The 26,545-nt window shown below is 40.4% G+C and overlaps 1 protein-coding gene across 1 annotated transcript in view; it reads right to left on the reverse strand.

Moving 5' to 3' along the window:
• The window catches only part of vldlr (very low density lipoprotein receptor), a 63,256-nt gene that overhangs the window by 7,158 nt on the left and 29,553 nt on the right, over window positions 1-26,545 (reverse strand). The window contains exons 6-16 of the mRNA XM_004538510.5: window positions 22,258-22,420; window positions 19,627-19,749; window positions 18,258-18,380; window positions 16,175-16,294; window positions 15,154-15,279; window positions 13,210-13,381; window positions 12,572-12,796; window positions 12,362-12,480; window positions 10,754-10,893; window positions 8,977-9,118; window positions 7,921-8,070 (exon numbers count right to left, since the gene is read on the reverse strand). Coding sequence (XP_004538567.1) covers window positions 7,921-8,070; window positions 8,977-9,118; window positions 10,754-10,893; window positions 12,362-12,480; window positions 12,572-12,796; window positions 13,210-13,381; window positions 15,154-15,279; window positions 16,175-16,294; window positions 18,258-18,380; window positions 19,627-19,749; window positions 22,258-22,420 — 1,603 coding nt within the window. The remainder of the gene's footprint in view (window positions 1-7,920; window positions 8,071-8,976; window positions 9,119-10,753; window positions 10,894-12,361; window positions 12,481-12,571; window positions 12,797-13,209; window positions 13,382-15,153; window positions 15,280-16,174; window positions 16,295-18,257; window positions 18,381-19,626; window positions 19,750-22,257; window positions 22,421-26,545) is intronic.

Here is a 26,545-nt window from a genome sequence, read left to right on the forward strand (position 1 = left end):
CTTTACTTTTTGGGCAAACAGGAAAAGCCAGGAGCAAGCTTTCAGCCTTTGAATCTGCAGAAGGGTAAAGCACGTGTTTGCCACACTCCTTTGACTTTCACATTTGACTTTAATCCAATAATCAATAAATTCCAAATGCAATGAAAACTTATCTGATAAAAGGCAAGGACATTTAGGAGAGTCTGTAAAACAGTGGTCTCAGTATGCATTTTGCTTAATATAAACAGCCTGTCATTTTTATAGGTTTGTGTATGAACGGCAAGAAAAAAAAAGCATATTTAATTAGACAATGTTTCATTCAGATAATTCAGAAATTTTGGATATAATATTGGCAGCTTTATAGAAAGATGGGACCTGTGATGAATGATACCAAATGATAAACAGTGGAACAAGTCTCAGCAGAGTTGCAAAATCCATGAAACGCACTGCATTTCAGCCTGAGATGGTGCAGTCTGAAGGAAAAACACTCCCCAGTTGCCTCTAAAGACTGTTATACGAATCCCTCTGTAGTAGTTTGAGGTCCAAACCCTGAAGTGAAGAGCAATGCTCATTACTCTCTCCCTCTGTGCCACACTAACAAGATTAGGGCCGGTCCAAACTGCAGCTGCACAATACTCTACAGTTCCCCATTCGGTCCAGCTGCGACGGCTGTAAAATGGGATAAATGTGTTATCTGCTGGTTTAGTAAAGAGCAACGAGGCCTGTGACAACGAAGCCTTTGACTACGAGGAAGGTGGAGGCGCTTTTAGCAAGTGACAGGCATCCCATTTTAACTCCTCCCACACTATTCTCACTATTTATTAACAGGACAGACAGGCGTGAAAATACAGTTTCATATAAAGACAGCAACAAAAAAAAACTATATACAAACAGGTCTGTACAGAATCAATCTCATAACTGCAAACACAGATGCCAAGGAGATAAAGACAAGTATGCACTTTCACATCCCGCCAGTCAGGGTGGTACTTCCAGTTATTAGAGTCTGGAGACAGCTCGAGGTTCCCTAACAGTCTATGAGATGGTGACTCAGGCTGCAGGGATGCTCACTACACGAAGGCCTTGTATATCTGCAAAGAACCCAGGCTGTAAAGTCTGCTGCAGAGCACCAGGAATTTATTGGTGCACAGTTCATGGCATCAAAGCTTTAATGACCCAAATGCCAACTGGGAATCTTCATAACCACAGTATTACCCACCACCATCATGCAGAAAACACTGTTACATGCCCCTCTGCAACCCCAGCAGCATCAATCTGCATGCTCAGCAATGTCGGAGGCTGGACTAAAACTTTCTAACTACACCAGTGATAACTATGTTCTACCACCCTGACACTATTACAGCTGTGGTTCAAGCTTTTTCTGAATGACCCACCAAAAGCTGAATTAGAGCTCATGCCCCACACTTCAATTTTTAAAATCAAATGAGTGAAACAAAATGCTCCAAGTTGAATTCAAGTTAAAACGCTTAAACATTTACCTGCACTTTTCTCTTTTCATTCTAGCTGACCATCTAGAATTCATCTTATAAGTTAAAGAGAAACTGAACAGAGAATCTGAAGAGAAAGGACCTATTGTGGATGCTTTTTGCACTGGAAGCTTCATAAAGTGTTCTAAAGGGCCACCACTGTGGACCACACTGAGAACTATGGGCCTACTCTGATCTTCTGGTTGTAGATGCAGGCATGCACACCTACAGAAAGACATTCCTTCAGTTAAAGTTTTGGACACTCTTCGGCAAATATTTTGCAACAAAACAATAGAATCTGCTGCTGAGGTCTCTAGGCATCATCTTTGACTGCATTTGACAAATTTAGTCCTTGCTCTGCTCAGCACAGCGACACATGAGCCAATTCTCCATCTGCTGCAAGCTCAGGTTATAGTGCCCCTCCAGCTTGCAGCACATCTTTAAATCACCAGCTGCAGTCCAAGACGGTACAGCTGGAGGAGGCCTGAGGCTCTCTGGAGAGGCAGCTGAATGGATCAAGTTTGAAAAGTCTGGAACGTGCTGCAAGGATTATGCTGAGGTCAGTGAGGAATTTTAAATTTGTTTGAGTGCCCACTCAAGCATATTTAAAATCAGCTGGAAACTGTTGAACAGTTGTATTTGACTGAACCAGCGAGTTTCCCTTTCACGAGCTCCCGCCTTTAACATTTAGACCATTACAGAGCTGACCTGCTGTGCACGAGGCCAAGGGACTCTGATAAAACTTCACCTATATATTTAAAAAAAAAAAAAAAGAAAAAAAAAGAAAAAAAAAGGGGGGAGTAAAAAATAGATCTGAGGAAAATGAAACTTTAAAAACCACCAGATATTGTACACTAAGAAAAGCTGTAAAACCTGTCAAAACTCCCAGAACTCAAAAATGAGGAGGGAAGTGGAGAAGACTCTTAAAGAAAGCCGAACAGGCTAACTAGAGAGACTTTCACACTGGAGGACAGGAGTGCAGAGAGTCGTCACGGAGATGTTCCAGTACTTTGTGTACACCAGTGTCTTGGTCTACAGCTCTAGTCCAATTAGGAGAGAGTGTGTGCTGAATTCAGCTGTCAGGTTCCTATCTTACAGTGCTTCACTATGAAAAGGATAATCTGTGGCAGCAAAAAAGGAGCTGGACTGCTCAAGACAGAAACTACTAAGGGAAGAGGACAGTGTTTCTAGGCAACCTTTCCCTGGCAAATAAAAGAGGCAGAAGGAGAGAAGGGCTGCAGTTTGATTTTTTTTTTTTAGTGCACTACTACAATTCTTACAATTCTCAGATCTAACAGTAACAAACACACTGGTACTTGGCCATTTCTGGTGTCCAAACTCCTTGCTTTCGAAGTTAAAATAAATCTTACGAAGTTGCTGGAAATTTGAGTGCCGATGCAAGCAGATTAGGGCTGCCACAAACGACGATTTTAAATAGTCGACGTCATCATGACTAGTCGACTAATCGTGGCAGCCCTAAAGCAGATGTAGTCTTGCTCTAGACAAACACTGAAAACTTATCTTTTGCAAAATCTGCAATCACATTAAAGCCATCTCAGCTGTCAAAGTACAGAGACAAGGTTAAACTACAGTAGTGCTACTGGAAACATCTGAAAAGGTATCAAACAGTGGGAGTGCAGAGTTCTCCAAGGACCCGTTCCTGAACCCGCTTTCCCTATAATATCTCAGAATATGGAATACATGCAGGTCCATAACTAAAGTCAGAGTTACTGAAGAATGCTGTGAAGGGATTAGGGTCCCATATAATCGTTAAATGGTAGCTGCCTGCAAATATATTACATGTAGGTTCCATATACAGGCTTGTTAGATCCATCTCAGCACCATGCCGTGCATCTTAAAGCATGAGCCTCAGTAAAAGGAACAGGTGTGTTTGCCTTCATTTTATCAGTATGCCACAGTGTAAGCTTTCTCTGCAGCCAAAAATCAGCAAACAGTCTCATCCAGAGCACAAAGCACACTTCAGTGAAGTGCAGTGTTGGTGTAATGCGTTACTGTAATTAAATTACTTTTCCACTGAAAAAGTAGTAATTACTGTTCATTTTTAGGTATTTTAATTACAGTTACTTACAATGTACTTGTGTTACATTGTAAAATAATTAAACTCTCTGAATATCATTATTTAATTTCAATAATTTGTCTTCTAAACGTAGAAGTAAACTCTGCCGCTTTAACATCGCTGTAGTGCAGCTGCACGTCATTTCGCCAGTTTGCTGCATAGTCGTATTCTAAAGCGGAAGATGTCGGACTCGGCTGAAGCGAGTGGCGGTTTTATGAAATTGACACACTCTTCACTTTTCTGAAACAAGCAGACAAGAACATTACAGTAATATGTAAGCTATGTCCTGGGGAGACAAACCCCCCCCCCAAAAAAAACCAACAACTGTCGGCCGTTGTTAATAGCACGAGTAATCTACTGAAGCGCCTGACACGAGAGCATAGACGAACACTTGATCCTTGTTAATCATCCATGGATAACACCACGGCAACTCCTGCTAAGCAGGCAAAACTAGATTTTACTTCACAGAAAGAGTCTGAAGGTGAGCTTAAAAAAATGATTGCTGGCTACGTTGTGGGAGAGATGCTACCGCTGCGTACTGTAGAGTCTCCGTCTTTAAAAAATGTATTTATTATTTAAAGAGTTTAATTTCTATTGTTTGTCCACTCAAGGTTTACAGGGATTTTTAGTAGTATTTAGTTAAATTACTTATTTAGTAATTAAGTTACGTATCTAATTACTGTCAGAAAAGTATTTTAAATACAATATTGACTAATTAGTAATTAATTACTTTTTTAAAGTAACTTACCCAACACTGGTGAAGTAATTAGACGAAAAGATTGCTTTCAGGGAAAATGTTCAATGCTTTAATTACTAGTAAGTAAAGCTGTTGTGTTGCACAAGTATGCAATTCAACGGACCAATAAAAATGAAAAAGTAGGAGATGTTTATTGCACGGCCACATGTAATGCTTCTGCTCCGAAACCAACCCCCTCATCTTCTCAATGTCAAACTAAACTCCAGTTCAACAATAGTTACGGTCAATATTTACTGAAGTCTACAGAAGTTCTCACGCAAAGGATGTGTCTTATGTGGTTTAACTAGTTGTCTACAAAAGGGGAACCAGCAGTTAAACAACTGAACTGGAGAATATTTGGTCCCGGTGCCAAAACAATCAAAAGACTGTTTCTTTGAGTTAATGTGAATAAGAGGCCTCCAGTCACTGAAGAGGAATCATGGAACCGGTGAAATCCTTCATAATCAAGCTTCAAAAGTTCAGAGTACAAGTTTATTTCCTAAGGACGTTCATTTCACAATACTGTGCAAGTCTTTCATGAAACGGGCACAATCAGCCTTTTCCATTATTCATGTCAAGATTAAGCCAGTCCAGCACATTTTTTTTTTTTTTTTTTTTTTAAACCAGTCATCCCATCAATCTGTAAGCATAGTTCAACTATGACAGTCTGGTTAATACTGAAAGGAGGGTGTTACACACAGTACAGTTTGTGTACTTGTTTTTAGGGCTTCTTCATAATTTATGTTTCTTTGGTTCCAGCTTTCGTTTTGGTATGTAGTTGCATTTTCTAAGTTATTTAATAATATCCGTCCCTGCTTGGGGATTGTAGATTGAAATCAGTAGCCAACTTCATCTCTCATGAAATTAAGGTTTTAGTTTTATTCTTCATCAGAAACAAACAAGATTTCAGCCTGGGGCCATTTTCAGAATTTGGACCCATTAGGCTCAGCAGTGATAAATGTCTTGAATTATAATTACACTATGGTAAGAGTTTGTTTGGCCTTTTTGACCCAGTGTTACATAATGCTGCCGGTGTTACGAGCCAGGCCCAGAGTGATGTGGGCTGTGGTATGACTGGTATGCACGGAGCCTTAACTCAGGATGTTGAATTAAGAAAAGCTTCATTCATCCATCAAGGCTGGCAGGTTGGTGTGACAACTCAATCACATGCAAGGACTTCATACAAATTCCATTTTCAGATTCTGCATTCAGAATCTGAGACAAGACAGCTGCACTGCATTTGTAAAGACCTGTTCATGCCTTTTTATGAAAACAGAAATAAATCAGGATTCAATAACTTGGTCAATAAAGAACAAGGACTGATGACGGCAATAGTATCAATTAAATCATTGTCCCAAAGGGTTGAGGTCAGAGATCTGGAGGGATAAACTGAAGCACTTTCTCAGAACCAGACCAAATCCCTGCAATCAGCTTCCAAAATCTTGTGGCAGATCTTTCCACAGCAGCCGAGGTCAGCCACAGACTTGCTCTCATGATTTAAAAATGAAATGAAAACCTTTAACAATCTCATGGTTGGTGTTGTGTCCATTCAGCTACAGCACTAACAGTCACGCTCCACTCAGTGCAGAGAAATGAAGACTGCACAGGGTGGGACTTAACCCCCAGGGGGGAAAAAAAACCAAACAAAAACAAGAGCTGGGGGTTACTTTCAGCAGCAAAACGCAACAATTGAGTGGAAGAGGGATCAACGTCAGGATCCGACACTTCAGCTGTCAGGATGAAACACTTCCCAACGCAGGAGGAGACGAAGCTGCAGCTGAGATGTGGAGGACGATGTTGAGACTTGCCAAAAAGGTGCTGAAAAACTGGATCACAACACCGAGTGACTCAGCTACTGTTCAGCTGTCAGACTACTAATACAAACAGACAGCTGGGGTTTTGGCTGGCATGGATACAGATAGAAACCAAGACACAGTGGGAGCACACACCATGGAAACATGCTTGGAAAACCGTAGAATTAGACTGAATTTATTCCATCTTCCAGCTGTTTGTGTTTTGGTGGCTAACCTGTGAAACCTAAGATCCTTTTTACCTTTTCTTTAATAGAGTCACATTTGAAATGAGCAGCAGGGGGTATGAAGCAGAAAGGAAGGGAAGCAATTGGCTTAACAAAAAACAAAAAAAACAAAAACAAAAACCAGGTGGATGTGTGAACACAATGAGGTGGTGTACACATTCTCAGAACCGCTGAGGTTTGGCACCTCCCTGCTTTCCATTTTTCCTAATACTTTCATGCAGTATTAATGTCTTACTAACTGTATTGTGTTTTAGGGCTTCAAATGTCCAAACTACAAAAACAGCAGAGCTTTTAAAGCCACTTTGCTGGAGATTCACAATAGTGACTGAAATGAGAACTGACAGGAGTGTGCACAATTTTCTCACAATTCATCAAGAAACCACTCTACCTCTGATGGGATGTTCCTGCTGCTGAATAATTTGGTTTCTCTTCATGTAAATCTGAAGATTTACTTTCCCTCCATGTTCTTTCCATGTTACAACTAAAAATATTTCATTGTGTTTAGATTAACACCGCATTTGCATTTTTTAAGATCATGCAGTCCAGGGTTTCCGTCAGCATATTTCAAGCCCGGCAGCCCACAGAACCAAAGCACTGGGAGTGGTTACCATTTATTTTTAAGATGCTTTAACATAAGTGAATGCTTGCTTGGCTACTTCCTGAACTTGTAGCTCTTATGTTCTTGACAACCCTACATTACTTTTTAATTCATGCTGCAAGTGGGGGAAAAAAAATAAAATAAAAAAAGTATGCTTGTGAAGAAGCAGTAATGTGAGAACCACAGACAGCTCTGCTGTTCCACTAATCCACACAGTGTCATGTGGTTGGCCATACAGCTTTTATTGAACAAGACCATCTGACCAGACTAAAAGTAGGAAAATACTTTAAAAAAAAAAAAAAGAAAAAAATCCAATCTAGAGGCTGGACACTGCCCAAATACTGCATGCACCATCTCAAGCCATCACTCATAAGCATGCAGTGTTGTGTTTAACATTAATGACGAGTCAATGTCATTAGCTCACCAAGTGTGTAGCTAATGTTTGTGCAACAGCAGCATTGTTTTCACTAGCAAAGATCCACCCTGTCTGGTTTTTGCCAGGCCTGTGGTACCGTCTCCAGAGTCTTGACTCCCTGTTTATAAATGGTGGCTGCAACTAAGTTCTGTTGTGTATACAAATTAATGACAGTTGCTAACACGAGAAAACAAATGCAGAGAACAGAACATCGCCTTTGCATGGGATAGATAATAATTACAGTATGTGTGCAAATGCTGGATGAAATTCATGTCACCAAAACAAAAAACTGTATGGCATCTTTACAAGCGCTGGACCATTTTACAGTATAAGCTTGTACGCAGATCATGACTTGTACCATCAGACTTTATAAACAACTGCTGCTGGCACATTTCAGATGTATCTGAATACTGCTCGTACTTCAAATGCTCACAAATCATTAGTATTTGTTTCAATTATATAAACATGTCAAAATTTATGTTGTAGCATTCAAGTTTGCAGCTTTGGTGAGATTTGCTCCGGGGTTCAGCCAGGTGTAAACACAGATGAAGTGCCAAAACACAACTCAAGCCCGCGAGGGTGCCGTGACTCACCAGGTCTGCAGCGCAAGCCGTCAGCAGTCAGCTCCTGGCCCTCAGGACACACGCAGGTATATTTGGGGGAGTGTTTGTTGATCTGTGGTGCAGGCAGGCACATGTAGCTGCAGCCTCCATTTTCACCTTTCTCTGAGCACCAGTTAGTACCTGCACACAAAGGTTAGCAAATAAAAGCTAATCAAACCATTTCAGTTAACAAGTGTCACATGGGTACATTAAATCCACAGTGAAAGGAGCTTTAACGGCCTCTTCTACTATGAAGTATATCCACAGGTTGACGGAACAAAATTAGGGCTTAAGTCTCATCCATAGTGTGATCGTCGACATTTTCATCCTATGGATCTTCGCACACATGATCATTATAAACCAAGAGGACACATTTTGATAGACTAAGTGTTTAAATATTACAGATTAACCACAAAATATCAAGAAACTACAGCTTCTAAGTGTACAAAATTAAAGTGGTGGTATGTATTGCATACATAAGTATACTGTACATCATGGAAACAAATACTGCTGAGTTTCTATACAAGTACTGTGTTGGACCCACTGGTGATCTCATTGATACAGGTATAGCCCATTGACAGAGCTCAATGGTCATGGATCTTTACCTTTCTTATGAGAACTTTAAGAGGATCGACTGGCTTATGTTTCCCTTTATAATCCAATCAGAGCACAACATGTGACTGTAAGGCTTCACAAACATGTGAGGATAAATTAAAGATTGGGGCTCGACGTACTAGCCTCCTCTGTTACACCCTTTACATGATTCTCAACTTGGTTGCATCATTAGCTATTAAAACTCGCGTCAATAATGGCGACATGATCACAGCTTAAAATTATAATCACTGGCACTCCTTGTACCTTGATGTGTAATTACAGTAATTTCTGATTACTTTCCCCTCATTAGCTTTCATTAACTCAGAAGTGACATCAGCTCTGATACTGGGGTTCCTGTGATGTCACTGAGCCTGCAGGAGTAAAGATTTCCAAGCTTAAGTATTAATATCCGTCAGTTCCTCCTCTGCTAGTTTCAGCTCCCTCCTTTCTTACCTGACAGCTGAATGAGCTCATGGTACACTATGATGTCCTGGGGGTCGTTCAGGTTGCTGGCCAGCGTAACCACGTCAGAGCCTGTGAACTTGTTTGCACCGTAGATTGCTTCCTTTTCCCCATCAGTCCAGAAGACTCGATCCTGGACAAAGGGCAGAAGAATAAACAAAAACTTTAACACTGAAGTCCTCTCAATCACAGCAATACAAAACTTCCATAAATCACTGTCATCACACAAGTGCTTAAGTGCCAATAAAGTGTCAGCTTTGTGTCATTACAAGAAAACTTGCTCCCATTAAGATTTGGGCAGATTTTTACACTGATGAAAACTTTGGCTTTATTCTGAAATTTTGTAACAGAGTTAGCACTAAAGCACTAAGTAGCACAAGAAATTTATTCCCTTCAGGAAGCAATACATGACTTCTTAAGAAGTAAATCATAACTTGAGTAAAGTCCTCCAACACCACGTTTAATATGACTCATTAAATTATCAGAAACAATTTCAGTGCCATAACATACCAACATTTATACATCTTAGAAACAATTACATGTCATTTGTTGTGATATTGTTTTATACCAATATAAAATAAGAGTTAATTCTACAATAATCTGTAAACTGAGTAGCCCTTCAACAATTGTAAGAAATTTATGAATCCACAGTAATACAAGTCACATCTGCTCAGATCATGTGTGGTGTTCCTGCACTGCACGCAAAGTTGCATCTAAATATTCTGATGAAGCTGCCACATGGCTTTTGATGCTTACGTTAAGCCTGTTCATGTGTTAATATATTAAAATATAAAATAAGGATGAGGACTTTTTATAATGACTGAATGCGATTTAACCCCTGAAAAGCTTTATGGACAAAATAAAGCAAAATTTTGCTTCAACATAAATGTTCCTGATGATATTAAATGGATGGATTTTTATAAACTGTGCTGTTAGGAGAAATCTGATGATGGTTTTAGACCTCATGCCATCGTGTGAATAAATGTGCCATCACATCTATACTTTTATACAGAATACCTGAAAACCCCACACACAAACACATGGGAAAGTATTCAAGAACTGGAAGGTAAAAATGTACACAGAACACTCGATTTGAAAGGTAATATCTTCTAGTTGTTTTGCATGTTGTTAAACACAAACAACATCAAGTGTTTTGGTGGATACTAAAACATGTCAACACTGTACCTGCACATTGCAGTTCTATAAAATATGCAAAAAACAGATTAAAAAAATTTTTTTGGTTCATTTTCCATTAGTCTGCATATAGTTGCTGTGTGGGTCATTGGCAGATCATGTACAATACACATTGAGGGCGACTGGGTTGATTAAAGGATTTTGTGCAACAAAAGTCTTTATCATACTTGTACATGGTTTGAAGCTGGGAGCAGCTTTTCCTTTCCTGTGTTTGATTTTTGTAATTTTACTTAAAACTAGGACCAGTTTGTTTTGGTAGATGAAACGTCATCAAGGACAAGGCAACTGGCACCAAAGACACATTTAAAAACATGCAAATAAACTCATGTACACAGGCGATGAGGTCTGTGGCAAATTTTCCCAGACAGATTTCTTAAATGCAATGTGCAATAACTGATTGTGTCATGAAACCAATTTCCTGGATCAGAACTACATTTTTAAAACGTTTTGTTCATTATCCTCAGACATGTGATGTAAAGCGCTCTAATGCCCAACATACAGGTCAGACAGTTCATCTTCCAGCTGTCAACATAAACTGACCCAGACTGGCTTAGAGAAAAGACAAATGCAGTACCTCAAAAACGGTGAGAGCAAAGGGGTGAGCGAGGTACTCTGAAGACTGGAGCACTTTATTCCTGTTGTCCCCGTTTAGGTCGACACTACAGAGCATGTGCAGCTTTGAGTCGACCCAGTACAACCTGCCTTTGATCAAATCTGTGGTAAAAAGAAAAAAAAAGAAGCAGGAATTAAATGGGAAGACTAAAGAAGGGAGAACAATGGGAAGGAAAGTAGAAAGCAGACAGAAAAGTGGAATGAGATGAAAGATTAAATTGTTGTACTGATTATTCTTTAACAGGATCAACTGACTTTTAGTCTTAATGGTGCAAACGTCACAAAAGAAAGCCGCACTGCAGTTTGTTTACCCATTTCTTTCTGTAAAAGGTCACTGTCCAAGTCAATTTAAAACACTAAGCATTTCCTGTAAGGTATTTTCAAGCTTTCCAGCACCTTGTAGTTATTGTAAGTATATACTGAGATTACACCATTTTACTAGAAACAATGTAACAAAACAATCAGATGAATGAGAACTTTTTAAAACACATTAACCTAGGAGTTGTGACATTTTTGGAAACAATGTATAAAATGAACATTGACTCAGACTGGTTTGTACAGGCACATATTTGAATCTGTATTTCACCAGAACGCCTGACTAACCTACAGCTGCTACAGCAACATAACCATCACTTCGCAACAAAACAAAAAACAAAACAAGACTAGCCTATTGATTAGTATTACTATGAATTCACCAACTCTGTTAAACTGAATACATCAGGACTTCAGCTTATTTAATGTAAAATCTCCTAACTACAGCCGCCCTCTTATGTTGTTACCTGGTAAAAAAAAAAAAAAAAAAAAAGAAAAAAAAAAAAAGGACTCTTCTTAGAGACTGCACAATTGGTTACTCAGAATTTAGCTTACAAAAATTGATTGAAAAGGAGGCCAAAGTCAAGCCAAAGTTCATTCAAATTGCATGTTAAGTCCCACACACAGTTCCATCAGAGGGCAAACATCAAAGACTGACAGATCACACAATAGACTCAAACAACAGCAAGCCAGGGTCGAGCAGCGTCCTCTTCAAAGATTCTCTGCAACTCATTTTCTTCTTTCTCATTTACCTCCTAAGACCTGAACTCTTCCACGGCATGCATTTTTAATTTCTTTGATATTTGGTCATATTGGGGCCTGATGAATGTAAAACCAAAGAATTACCAGATTTATTTTTTATTAACCTTTTTTTTTTTTTAAGAAAAGAGCCAAATATGAGGCCATTTGTTTAAAATTTTGATAGAACAGTAGCGGTATAATGTCCTCGTAAATGGATATCAGACCCACGTAGAGCAAAATTCAGTATTTTGGTCTAAATAACCCAAAATGTGATGTCCACATATGTGGACGCCAGGTCCTGGGAGGTTAAAGAGTGAACTATTCAAATACCAAGCGATTTATAGTCAAAGTATTAAAATCACAGGCAGCTTAAGTGCTTGTGCTGAAATTCTCACAGTGACATCACTAAAATTTAAGACCAATCCAGACTGAATTTAAGATTTTTTTTTTTAAAAATGACCTGTAGACACCCCAGACTTAAAGAAAAACGTGCAGTGACTTGTTGGTTTGTTCCTACCCAGTGTGATTCCATTAGGCCACTGGATGTCTGTCGCCACCAAAACCTGTCTGTCCACTCCGTTCATACCAGATTTCTCTATCTTGGCTGGCTCTCCCCAGTCAGACCAGTACAGAAACCTGTAGGACCGACACAATCATAAGTAAAAGCAGACCATAAGCGGGAGATCAGAAGGGTTTCATCCAACACCAAAATGAGCCGTCCACTTACCCAGACAGCGGATCCACAGCAATATCGGCCGGTTCTTTGAGGCCCCTGTTGAACAGAACTTTCTGCTTGGTACCATTGAAACTGGCCACAGAGATTGTTTTGGTTGAGAGATCAGACCAGTACAAGTTCTTGTAGATCCAGTCCACAGCGATTCCCACTGGAGTCTGCACGTTGTCAATGACTTTCTTATGGGTGCCAATGTCTACACGCTTGTCCAGAAGAGTGCTGAGTGGAGAAGAGTTCAGCATCGGACAGATGCGTAGAGAATTTATACATGTATACAGTTTTTCAAATGCTGCTAGGACTCCCAGTATATCATCCTTTCAGTCTGAGACCTCTATATCACATAAAATTCAAAACTATTGCAGGCAGCTCAGTAAAATAGAACCTTTCATTCTACACATTTAGATTTTTTTGATGAAAATATCAAGCAGCTGAATTGCAACACGGCCACGAGAAAAACTTACTGCTTTAACAGACCAGAGGAAAAAATTTAAGTTTACCTTACAAATAAAATCCATTTACCCTGTGAAGTTACAACTACATTGTGCTGCACTGTCAATGCCTCCCATAGTCCTACAACAATACTCTATTGCCCGTTTGCCTGCGTCATTCCCTCTAATCACCTACTACCCTACCTGTAGATCGCCTTCTGGCCCAGGTCAGCCCAGAAAATGGTCTGCTGGTCAAAGTCTGCATCCAGAGCCACTGCGTTTCTCTGCTGCTCCACAATCTGAGTGTACTCCTTCCTCTCCAGGCCCAGACGACGGATATCACGGCGGTTGGTGAAGATCAGGCAGGGCTCCTTACCTGAGGACAGGAAAGGGGTTATTGAATGACGACAATCTTTCCAAAGTATTTTATGCCTTCCATTTATTGTTTAGGACAAAATTATTGGTCATAGTTCTTAAAACTATTTTAAGAATTGGGATTATTGTGTGCTTAAAGTAGGAGAGCTTGTTTTCACCCATTGATTTCTATTCATCAGTAAAGTAGTGGAAGGGAACAGGCGTCATCTTTGTCAACAAGCTGAACAATTAAGCTTTTTTTTTTTTTTTTTTTTTTTTTTTTTTAACTGCAGAAACACATAAGACCTACAATGGATGACACCTGCAGCCAGATAACACCAGACCCTGTGTTGTCAAATACACAGTAGTACATCTCAGGTTGTACATAACTCATTCTTGCCCCCCCCCGAAAAAACGACTTACAAATGAAAATGTTCAGCTGTGGTATTGTTGTGATCCTAAGCCTGCTTTGAAAATATACACCTTAAAAATCAATTCACCACCCAGCTCTAGTGCCAACCCATCATTTTCCCCATTATTCCACAGAATTGTCATTCTGCTGGATTTTTTCCATAGCTGAAAGCTGCATTAAAACCACAGTTTTTACAGTTAATTAGCTTCACCCATTTAATACTAATGCAATCCAACAAGAGCCCTGTGTTAAAACGCTGCTTTCCACTCTGAAAGCCTTTCAGAAAAGAGAAACGGACCATTTCAACTTGTGGACCTTCATATGCTGTCAACATCCCTCCTCCTGACATTAAAGTGTTTTGGGTTTTTTTTAGCAGCGAACAAGCCTAAAAGTTTAATACTGATTTGACATACAAAGGCACTATCATCACTTTGCATCCGCAAATTATGGACCATTTTGAGTCAATGGCGTGAACTTGCTGCGCTTCGGAGTGAGAGCCCACAGTATAGTGGTTGAACTCTATCACTTAGTTCTTTTGGGCTGCAAACTATATTACTGTTGGCAATAAAGGAGCTGGAGAATCCGAGCGAACTCCCCCCAAAGAAGAAATAGATCTGTGGGTGTGTTTTCAGCACTCTTACCTCGATGTATCTGAAGCAGTTAGTCAACTAAAGCCTCAAAGCTGCTGGTTATAAGCGATGACAAACCAAATGCAATGCCTACAATTTTCTCCCACACAGAGTCTTCAGACACCGAGTGTGAATCACTAGATGTTTTTCTGTCTGGCAGCAAATCATACGCACACCAAAGGTCATAACCCTGATCAGACATGAAGCTGCCAGTTCAGTCACATCAGCAATCTGTAAGGGTTCAGTGTCATCTAAAGCCACTGCAGCTCAGACACACTGGATGCAGCCGTTTGTGAAAAGTAGGAGTAAGTGAGGCTCAATTTTGGATCACGATGGACAAATCCAAGTTTTTGGGTCTGTACTGGACAGACGTCTCCATATATGAACAGTTACACATGTGAGCATCAAAGTGACTCCGCTGCCCCCCCAGTACATGAATACATCCTGAAATGTCTTTTCTGCCATGAAGATGATATTTCACCATAATCTTTCAAAAGAGCCCAAGTTTGCATTGCTCAGGACTATTCCTGCAGGATCTGAGGGGTCAGCTCAGACTCTTGCTACTTATCAGGAGATGAGACCCATTTCCACAATACTTTACAAGACACCAAATTTTTGTTTAGCTCGAGGGATGCAAAACACCGTTATTATCCAGAGATCGGGACCCAGACAGTGGCAGAGCCAACAATATAGACAAATATGATCAAAATGTTGAGGTGAAATTTTAATAAGATCACCCAGCTGCTAACTCACCAACAGCCTTGCAGACGCCGGTGGTCGGATCCATCTGATAGCCGTTGTGGCATTCACACTTGTACCCTCCCTTCAGGTTGATGCAGATCTGACTGCAAATGCCAGGATTCATGCACTCATCGATATCTGCAGAAGAGTAGCAGAAAGGCGAATCATGAGGCGTGTGTGAAGAAAGAACAGCTGTATGCGGCATGTTTCATCTATCAAATCTGCTAAATGCCTCAGTTTGAATAATCAAATCTTTCTATGGGGGCTCAGCTGTATAGTCCGTGTGTATTGATGAAAATTTATCTTGCTTTTCAAAAATAGGATGTTCCTGGGATTCCTACTGCATGAGTGTAAAGTGATTTGAGCCTCGAATACACAAAATGCAAATTAAAACTTGCTTTAATTGCCGCTGATGTTTTGCCAAAACACTCGACGAGCTGCTCTCATCAGAATTAGATGTAAATTTATCAAACGTTTTCCAGAGTTTAGTGATCATTCTACATCCTGGAGTAGATTAACGCTTCTGTGGAACCAGTGGGGTTCATACAGATGGGATTATACACGTTTACCAAATATCCAAAGCAGGGTTTGAGGCCAAGATTGGCTCAATAACAGAACTGTGACGGATCAGTGCCTCCTAAACGTAACCAAGAGGATTTCTGCTTTTAGGAAAACAGATTACGACACGCCCAATCACATTACACGCCAAACCCTTCAGAGGCCAGAAGTGCACAACACCACCAGCCCATCTGACCCATGTGATTAGATATTTGAGGGCAAGCATAATTAAATATTCCTTAAGTCTTAAAGGTTTTAGATTGAATTCAGTGTATCAAAGTTGTTTGGTTTTTGGATGGATGCCTATACTTGTGTACATTCAGACAGTCTCACACTATAAACCCTTTTAGAAAAATGCATTCATCCTGTGTTGAGTAATAGTTTCCCAACGCTAAATACTGCAGTGTTGTCAAAACTGATTTAAAATTTTCTTTTAGCATTTTTCACCAAGCTGTGTAATGCAGAGATCGCATACCTCCGCAGGTCTTGTGGTCTATAAGCTGGAGCCCAGGCGTGCAGTCACACTCGTAGCCAATCACCATGTCTTTACAGATGTGCGAGCAGCCACCGTTGTTCAGGAGACACTCGTTAAAATCTGGAACACAGGAAACAGCTCTGTAGTTGTGTGTCCAATTAGATCTAAAAGGTTACAATAAGGTGGTTTGGGAGAAGTCTGAGTCGAAGCTAAACGAGGATTGTATTCACTGAAAGATCTTCAAACCACAAGAGGTTTGAATATCATGAATTGGCATTTGTTAGTAGACTCAGAGGGTGGAACACAATATGGAAAAGCCCCATAACTTTTAAGAAAAACATTTAAAACCAAAAAGGCTAAAACGTGCATCAGTAACCTGTGTGGACGTGAAGCAATGTACTGTGTAAGGTAGCCAGAAGATAAGCAACCAATTGGAAAACCAGAGTGATGACGAGCGACTGTTCAGCCATTCCCAATTTTTAATATTTTGCTTCCAAGGAAAGACACTAGTTATTCTCAAAGCTTTTAAATGTCTTTTAAAGGTTCTTTGGACACCAACTGCTTTTTTACTCATTTTTCAGAGCAATGTTTGTTAAGACACTTATTTGCCTTTAGTATGTAGTGGTAACTAAAAGGCACGAACCAGTGTTGTGTTGAGGTCTTTGGAGCATCAGTGCCATAATGAAAGCTGGGTAAACAGGTGTGGCCTAATTTCTTTTAAATCTGCTTTAAAACAAAACTGCAATTTCATCCTGTTGTATTAAAGGAATCTGGCTTTCTGAAGTTGTCGTCCTCTTGTTCTTTATACATCAAGCATGTGTATGAAACAGGCAGCAACAAGAACCAACAACTGCTATCCTTGTCAGGATTAACCTCCTTTAACATGCACTTGGCTGACCATCATTTACATCAGCACAAAGTCAAAGGCTGTACTTACAGCACAAAGACCATGTTTGTAATTAGTGCGCTTGTTGAAATCTTAAAATGCACAACTATAATTATTATGAGAATAAACCCAACAGCAGGGAGAGACTGATCTCCCAGAACCCTGCAATCACAACAGTAAGCACATGTTCTGGGTGGTCAGAGCAAATCTCTAAAAACCTCCCGAAGCTGAAATAGAAGAAAATGAACCAAATGCATGACAAACTGAAGAAAATCCCTCAGCATGGCATCAGCTTAGAAGCTGGCGTAAACTTCAGATCACGGTGCTTTAGTTTGTCTGTGGGCAGAGAGTGTCAGTACAGAGATGGCTGAAATTCACCATCATTAAGAACATACAGTGTGATTTATTAAGGTGTAAGGCTTAATGAGCCACAGGCCAACATCCTTTCACGTGCTCAAGCTACAGCTGTTATTATTTCTAGGGGGTGGGGTGGTGGTGGTTAGGATGTCACCATTGCTTTTCATTTCAGCACTCTGAACACTTGTTTGGCCACCAAGAATAAGTTTTATGTACCCCAATATGCATTTTGACAATATACACTAGTTCTGTACAACAATCTGTAACATTCTTACATAAATAGTCATGAATTGTCATGCAAATTTGTCAAAGTTTCTTCATGAGTGATTGTAGATTTCTTTTTATATTATTTCCAGATCTTTTCATTTGTTTGAGCTGCAGCTGAATTCATATATTTAGTATTCTGATTGTGGAAAGCCTGATAGTCACTTTTGGTTGAGTTGTTTGATCCATGAAAGAGAATTATTTAGACCTGAACTGTAGAACGCATGAAAGATTCATGGACTGATTTACGTAAAAAAAAAAAAAAAAAAAAAAAAAAAAAAAAAAAAAATCCCACATATTATCAGCATAAATCCATGTGTAGCACAGAGGAAGGAATGTCATTGCCTGAAATAAACTCTCCCGGATACTTTCAGGCCCGCGGGAAAAGACATCTGAATTCGCTGAAAAGCAAATCATCTCCTGAACACGTTTCATCTTTTCATTGCAGTGAGGCATCAATGTCAAAATCAGAAAAGGAGCAAGTCTGTGACCTAAGAGGGGCATGACCCGGAGTTGAAAAATCAGTCATGGATGAATTCAGTTACATTTTTTAATTAAAAAAATAAGAACACTTACTGCATTCCTTGATCGGTTCATCGCTCCAGTCGGGACAGTCTCTGACCTTGTTGCACACTTTGCTCATCTCTATGCACTCCCCGCTGCGACACTTGAACTTCTCTGGACCATTACACTGAGTCACTGCAGGGAGGAGGAAGGAGTAGGAGGAAGAAGAATAACCTCATTCAACATTTGGATGTTTGGGTCAGAATTAAAACATGAAAGCAGGGAGTTCAGGCTAGTTGTGGTTGTGTGATGATGTAGGGGATGGCACACTCTGGGCTCCTTAGTACCAACTGAGCGTGGCTTAAACACCACAGGCTGCGTGTGTATCGCTAGTCCATCCCTTTATGTTTACAATGAACTCATCAGATGGCTGCTTCCAACAGGACAATGCACCATGTCAAAGCTCAAACTAGTTTTTGAACATGGAAATTTGTGACATGGGTTGAGTACAGTGAACTCAAACTGCTTCTAGCATCACCAGACCTCAAACCAGAAGAGCACCTTTGGGATGTGGTTAAGTAAAGACCTCAACTGTTTGATGCCATCATGTTAACATGGAACAAAATCTCAGTAAAACCTAAAATCCATACAATTAAATATCAAAGGCAGTTCTAAAGGCAAAAGGAGGCAAATACAACTATGGAAGGTTGTACTTAAACTGCTTTAGGGCTTGTTGTAGGCCCTCAGTCTATCCTGTGTGAAAATTAGCTCCTCCCCCTTTAAGCCAAATTTCTTCTCATTATCTGCCCCTAAACATCCTGGAAAAGCACATGTGGGCAGAGCTTCTAAACTCAAAGCTAAAGGTGTGTGCCTGACCCATTTTACAGGACATCTGCTCTCAGACACACGTCTCACAGGGATTATATGCACTAACCTCATGGTTTGAAACTAGACTTGTTTAAAATAAGCATTCAGCGCTTTAAAAAGCTGAAGTTGCTTAATATTCATTAATTTTTCCATCTGTCAGAGTAAATATTACATAACAAATGTAATCACAAGTTTCTAAAACTACACTGGAGCAAAATCAGCAAAAGATAATTGGGTGTTTGTTTTTTCACCGAATATACATCTTCTAGATTAGGACACAAAAATGAAACTGCCACAAATCTGGAGAGTGACAGCTTTCCTTTGAAGAAACAAGGAGCACCACCTGAGGTTGACTGTTACAAAAAAAAAACCCTGAAAAATGTCAACATTTGCATGCCCAGAGCAGCTTTAAAATTAAACACTGTTGGTACCTCAGGTGAGCCTCAAGATGTAGAAATGGAAACTTGCATGTTGTAGAAGAATTCCCCCCCAAAATAAAAAAAAAAAACACACATCCTGATAATGCACTCAGGTGATAAGTTTGTGAACATTCACACCAACACACAACACTTACTGTTTCTACAGTTTGCCTCGTCTGATCCGTCTGCACAGTCTCTGAGGCCATTACACTGTCTGCTGCCCAGGATGCAGTTTCCATCGTCACATTTGAACTGATCCGACCCACAGGTGCGAACAGCTGCCAAGGACACAAACATGAGTTGCACATGTGCTGACATGGGCTACTCTTTAAACACTAAACATTTGTGAATATTCAGTGAACCATTCAAAATCCATTCATCAGTGCAGAATAACTAAAATACCCAAGTTTGTTTGAATTCAGCCAATTTGTGATAGCTGTTCACTCAAAGAGTGAAAAGAAAAACATCACTAGATAATTATGTTTGTATTCATGAGCACCATATTAAAATTATCAGCCACGAAAGCTCTTGTAAGTAAAAAACAAAGCCAATTAAAAATGTGCAGATGACTGACATCTTGTTTTGTTTTTTTACTGAATCCTAATCACAGCATGGATTAAAGTGGAGAGCATCGACTGATAGGCAACGAACAGATTATCAGGTAATTAATGGAAGAAACGTAGGAGTGTAGCACCCACAGCTGGAGGGTTTGTTTTATTAAACCTCTTTAACACTGAAATAATTTAAGCCAGTTTATACCAAACATTTTCCTTTGATACAGATGAAATGAAAACAAGTGAAAGCCAAGTTTTCTACAGAAGCAATACTGCTAATCTGTTCTGTAGAAATTGATACTCAGCACTTGTTAGAACAGCTGTTTGATGCTATATCCAAGTGTGCATCCACTTTCTGCCATTTATCTGCGTTTGGCTAACAGAGGGCAGCGATCGGAGCAGAGATGCCCAGACCTGGGCATGGGTGTTGGACTTCCTCACTGGCAGAACTCAGGTGGCGAGGGTGGGTAGATGCGCTAACAGCATCACCATCAACACAGGAGCACCACAGGGATGTGTCCTCTCGCCACTGCTCTACTCCCTCTACACTACAGACTGTGTGGCCACCCACGGCTCCAACACCATTGTAAAGTTTGCTGATGACAGTGGTGTTGGGTGCCATCTCCAACAATGAGGTGGCCTACATGGACGAAGTGAAGAATCTGGCATCATGGTGCCAGGACAACCACCTCCAGCTGAATGTTGGCAAAACCAAGGAGCTGCTGGTGGACTTCAGAAGTAGTCAGCACAGAGACTACAAGCCCATTATCATCAATTGAGCTCCAGTGGAGAGGGTGCAGTCCTTCAAGTATCTTGGTGTCCACATCTCCTCAGAACATCCAGAAATGCATACACTATTATATATTGTACATATATTTATTAGTTTCAGGTTGGCCATTCTTGTATTTTGCTCGTTTGTGTTGTTGTGTTTGCACATCTGTTGCTTGTGGGGCTCGCACACAAGAATTTCACTCGCATGTGCTGTGCCAGTGTGCCTGCACATGTGATGTGACAATTTAAAAAAAAAAAAAAAAAAAAAAAAAAAGGGGTCTGCCCACATTCAGGTCCAGACCAAAAAGGCTAGGCAGCGCCTGAACCATCTACGACAACTGAGGAAGTTCAGGGTCTCTCCAGAGATCCTCAGGATTTTCTATACAGGCGCTGTGGAGAGCATCCTCACACAGAACATCTCATCGTGGTTTGGGAACAGCTGTGTGAAGGACCAAAAAGCTCTTCAGAGAGTGATCCGTACAGCAGAACGCTGCTGCAGGATTGCTCTCCCCCCGCTTCAGGACACCTACACCAGGAGATGCCGGACTAGAGCAGCGCAGATACTGAAGGACCCGTCCCATCCAGGCAACAAACTGTTCCAACTTCTGCAATCTGGTAGAAGGTTCCGCATCATCCGGGCAAGGACAGAGAGACTCAAGAGGAGCTTCTATCCCCAAGCCATCCGGGCCCTGACACACTAACTCATGCTCCCTCTCACATAATCCATAAGTGACTGAGAGGACCCTTTTATACACTAAACCCACTGGCACAATGTACATTTCAAATTCCTTTAATTTTAAATATGTTCATATTGTCTCTTCTTATTTAATTCACTTAATGTACAGAATTCACCTGCTTGCTGCATATAATGCTACTACTGCACATTCACCTAATGTATATAATATATAATGTTCTTCCTCTCTCCCCCCTTTTGCACAAGTCGAGGAGCGTGTCAGGTTACATTTCACTGTGTTATATACACTTGTATAACTATGCATGTGATGAATAAAGAACCTTGAACCTCCCCTCAGAGGACTACAAAGGAATTCCCAAGCCAGCCGAGAGACACTCTCTCCAATGTGTCCTGGGGTCTGTCTCAGGACCGTTTCCCCTGTAAGACATGCCCAAAGCTACTCAACTAGGAGGTATCCAGCAGGCATCCTAGTAAGATGTCAAGCACCTGAACTGCCTCCTTTCAATGTGGAGGAGTAGTGGCTCTATGCCAAGTGCCGCCAAAATGGTGGGTGATAATCGTTGTGTGACCATTTCACTTTATGTGCAAACAGAAGCTCCACCCGCTGGCTGTTGGGAAAGGCTACCCATCAGAACAACACTGGATCAAATGGAGCTGGAAAGGAGCCCAAACTGCTTGTTTCAGATAGTAAGCTGTAGTTTATCCTCTGTCCAGTATCAGCTAAAGATTATTTGGGATTGTGAATCAAGCAAAGCTTGTGTACATACGACAGTTCGCTTCGTCACTGCCGTCCTTGCAGTCGGAGTCTCCATCACACCTCCACTTCTTGTGAATGCACTCTCCTGAGCGACACTGCATCTCGCTGGGCGAGCACTTGGCTGGGGGTGTTGGGTGCCGACCACAGCGGGATGGAGACTCATCTGATTGGTCCTGTTAGGACACAAGGTGACTTTTAGGGCACCGCAAGAGCTGATACTCATTTACTTTACAGAGAAACTGACATAATCATATTATAGGACCTCCTGATTGGTTAAATGGTGTTAAAGTGTTTTGCGATGTTTATTTTAGCAAATATTCAGTTTGCAAAATTTTCTGTGCAGTTTTCTTGCCTCTTCTAGCAATTTTCTGGAAGGGAGCCTGCCATAAGTAAAAGTAAATACCAGTTACAATGGAAAACGGGTTATAATAAAGTGTTTGACCTTACGTGACCATCAGATTAAAGACTGCCAGCAGGAGCAAAAAGCAAACATGTACAGTCTAAAAAGGACATTTGTCTTCTTGGTCAGTGCTAGTTATCAAAAAAAAAAAAAAAAAAAAAAAAAAAAAAAAAAAAACCCCAAACAAACCACAAATTCAAACCGCTTCTATTTGACGTGGTCTTTGGAAGGGTTTGGAAGACTTGTCTGTTGAATTGTGTTGAGTTTAAAGTTAAGCACAGCCATGTCATGAGAATAAAAGCACTTCAAATTTTATTTGAAACGAGTGCCTTGGAGTTCTTTGATTTAGCATATATAATTTAGTCAGTTTTACACTTTCAATCTGAAGCTTTTGAATAAATCCCCTGGAAATGCACAGTGCTGACCAAAATTACATGTAAATTATATAACGAAAAGCTGAAATTTAATGGTTCCAGCTTTTTAAATGTGCAACTCTGCAATACTTTTACATAATTTAAAGGTCTGAGGTGTTGGTTGAACAAAGCATCATTGTAGTGGTGTCAGACTCCGCTCTGACTGTCTTTTGGACTTTTGAAAGCTACAGAGACCACCCGTGGAAACCATTCATCCTTTCAGTTGGGCAAAAATCATAATTCAGGAGGTTTTTGGGGACTTGAGACTGCTTGTCAGAGAAAAAAAAAAAAAAAAAAAAAGTTAAGTCTAACAGCTGTTGTGCCACCTTTTCAATTAATCACAGCATCACCAGTTGCCTCACAGAAACTCCCAATTTGCACAGCAGTACAGCAACATTAAGTCCCTCCAGCTGATCCAAGCAGACAGAAAAGATTTGCCAAGCCAGGTGTAACAACACTGTTTGCCACACACGAGCAACTCATGTTGACAATATTTTATTTATTTTTAAAATTATGCCGACTGACAAAGCCTCCATAAAGTGATTTCACTGAGGCATCCTGGAGTATCAACAGCTGTGGGTGATGGAGCTGAGGGTGAAGGTTTCTTTACATTATTCCAGTAGACAGGAACAATCTGAAGGCACAGACTGCCTCCCTTCACCATTCATAAATACAACAGGTCTGAACTCTAGTTAATTTTGCAGAGAAGCAACATTGAGTGCATCATCCTAAAGTTTTGTTGGCAAACTCCCAACTCAAAATTGTGTCTAACTTAAAGCTAGTAAACCTGGCAGGGAGAGCTGATGGCTCAGACTCAGTTCACCTATCAGGCAAGCCGGCTGGCCAGCCATTTGCTTATCTAGGCTACTGATGATGTTCCTGGCAATGACAGGTGTGTTTTTTTTTTTTTAAAAACCAAAACATTCTCTGGCCATCAGCAGCTTATTTCATATTAAAGTGTGAAATTGAGGTTTAAGTCACTGTAATCTGAAATACAATGACTAAAAAGCAAACGAGTCCTTTATTAAACCAGCTCTGAAACAAGTTAAAACAAGCACATCTGTTATGTAATACTTTAATACAAACTTATTTACTAGGGTCTGGTTTGAGTGTATGAGAAACTTTAGTCAAGCTGCATGTCAAAGGCCATTTGTGGGTTTTATAATTCTAATGAGACATTTTAAAACTTTTAAACCAAGTTTTGCACCATCAGCCACTGAAGGACAGAGCCCAGACACATACACACGGTTCCTCACACTATCATTTACATATGATCTGGAAGTGGAGGGGGGCATACAGGTCACAGATAACATAGCCAGAAGCATTTAGCACTTAGATCTCTGATGATTAGCTCATTAATTAGAATTAATCTCTGCCAAACAGACCAGAACAGGAGCAAGAGAAGCAGCACGAAGGAGTTTCTCACACTTTCATCATCTCACAAAGTCACCGACTCACATGGGAGCAGATTAATGGAGTGTGAGAACGCACGTGTCTGCTGCTCCGTAATACTGACACAGGGCAGGCGGGGTGTGAGAAGCAGAGAGGGAACAATAACGACATTCCCACTGAACACAGCCCTTTAAATATTTGTGGGTATGAGTGTTTGTGTCCGGTGAGCCAATTAATGGGTATGCAGCATATTGTTGCATCAGTAGAACTTGTTCTGCAGTGTGTGAAAATATTTGTGTGTGGCTGCTGGGTGGTACGACTAAATTAAGCTTGCAAAACTGGTGTGCATGGATGTGCGCGCCTAGGGATGTCATACTGCTTTCTTTACAGTGAGGCTACACACATTTAGGAAATGAGGGAGTGAACTTGTGCATCTTTGCTGTACACCTGAAATGCATGTGGGAAATCCAATGCAGGTGTACAGCAAAGATGCACAAGTTCACTCCCTCATTTCCTAAATGTGTGTAGCCTCACTGTAAAGAAAGCAGTATGACATCCCTAGGCGCGCACATCCATGCACACCAGTTTTGCAAGCTTAATTTTCTCGTGTTGTTTATTTAAACTTGCTGCATCTTGTATAAAGTCATGCTCAAGATATTAAAAAAACCAGTTTCATTGATTAAAAACACACTATATCAGATTCTTATCGTATCGGCAGAAATCCAAATTTATGATATCGGTATCGAACATAAAGTGGTATCGTGCCATCTCTACCGCAGATACTTAAGGCTCAACAAAAACACCTGAAGACAAAGTGAAGATGCAAAGCCAGAGTCAGGAAACCTGAGTTTTAACTCTGCATGTCTCAGTCACAGATTTTGCCTATTCAATGTAGGATCTTAAAATAAAGTTTTAATGTTATAAAAGAAAAGACTGATTTAGAAGAGACTAAATTGTATTCATGTACAAAAACGTTTCCTCATAAAAAGGAAAGAGTGAGCTTAAGCTTTTATTCATCATGTGAAGAACATCAGTATTTTAAGGATAGACTAAAGTTTGAGTTGACAATGCATATAAAGGGTCAAGTATTACAAGAGCAGAAAATGATTTAATACCTCTTCATGAATACGTATAGTAAGTATCAGTTAATAACTATGTGGGGGTGTTAAATATCGGACCATTGATTGGCAGTCTGCCTCAAATTAAGACCGTATCCCTACTGCAACCCTGACAAAAGGTTCTCTTTTTACTATCTTGATGTAAAATGATTTGTCATGTCCATCCATTTCATGGAGTTTGCCATTATTCAGCGCCTCTGAATCAGATTTCAGTTCTGGCATTCAGTGTTCTCTAGAATAAAGTGCAAGATCAGATTTGTGTCATCTGACATGTGGCAGATGCATCTCCCCTCCAGCTTGTGTGTGGGTGTGTATAATGCTGACACAGGAGGAGCCCTGTGACCAGTTAACTCAGCGAGTTTGCAGTTTCTGGATTGGTGCACTCGTTGTCTGCAGCCGACATCCCCCTCATCCCTCTCCTCACCTCTACTGCTCCCACTGAAGAGCCAGCATTCATTTTTCTGTTTTGTCCATACGACAGTTTTAAAGACAGATGTTAAAACTGACATCATCCACTGGGTTTCAACTCCACATTTTGGCACTACATCTGTAGTATTTCAGTTGCTGTTATGGTAGTTTGTTTGGTACCAGAAGTAACCATTTTTAGATCAGAGGGTGGCGTGCACTGTGGCAGTTGAACAGCAAGCTGGAGTCATAATATGGTTGTGCTGATGGATGTTGTCAGTGACCAATTATGGTCAAAAATAAATGTCAATTATATCAAGTGTTTTATCCACATGTTGTCTATAGTATAGCACCACAACAACCTCCTTTGCTGCCCAGCAGTGATGCAACTGGCGACGCCACAGTGGTACTGTACCGCTGTATCTTGTAATTCTAATTAGTTCAAGATACTAACACTAGAATTTCACTCTAAACACAACTTCATCACACACACCAATTCTATTCTAAAATCCAGTTTTAAAGAACACGAGACTGTGGAAACTGCTTTTGGCACATCTGTGTTGGCTTAAT

Source organism: Maylandia zebra, linkage group LG7 (assembly GCF_041146795.1).
Source record: "Maylandia zebra isolate NMK-2024a linkage group LG7, Mzebra_GT3a, whole genome shotgun sequence".
Lineage (NCBI taxonomy): Eukaryota > Metazoa > Chordata > Actinopteri > Cichliformes > Cichlidae > Maylandia > Maylandia zebra.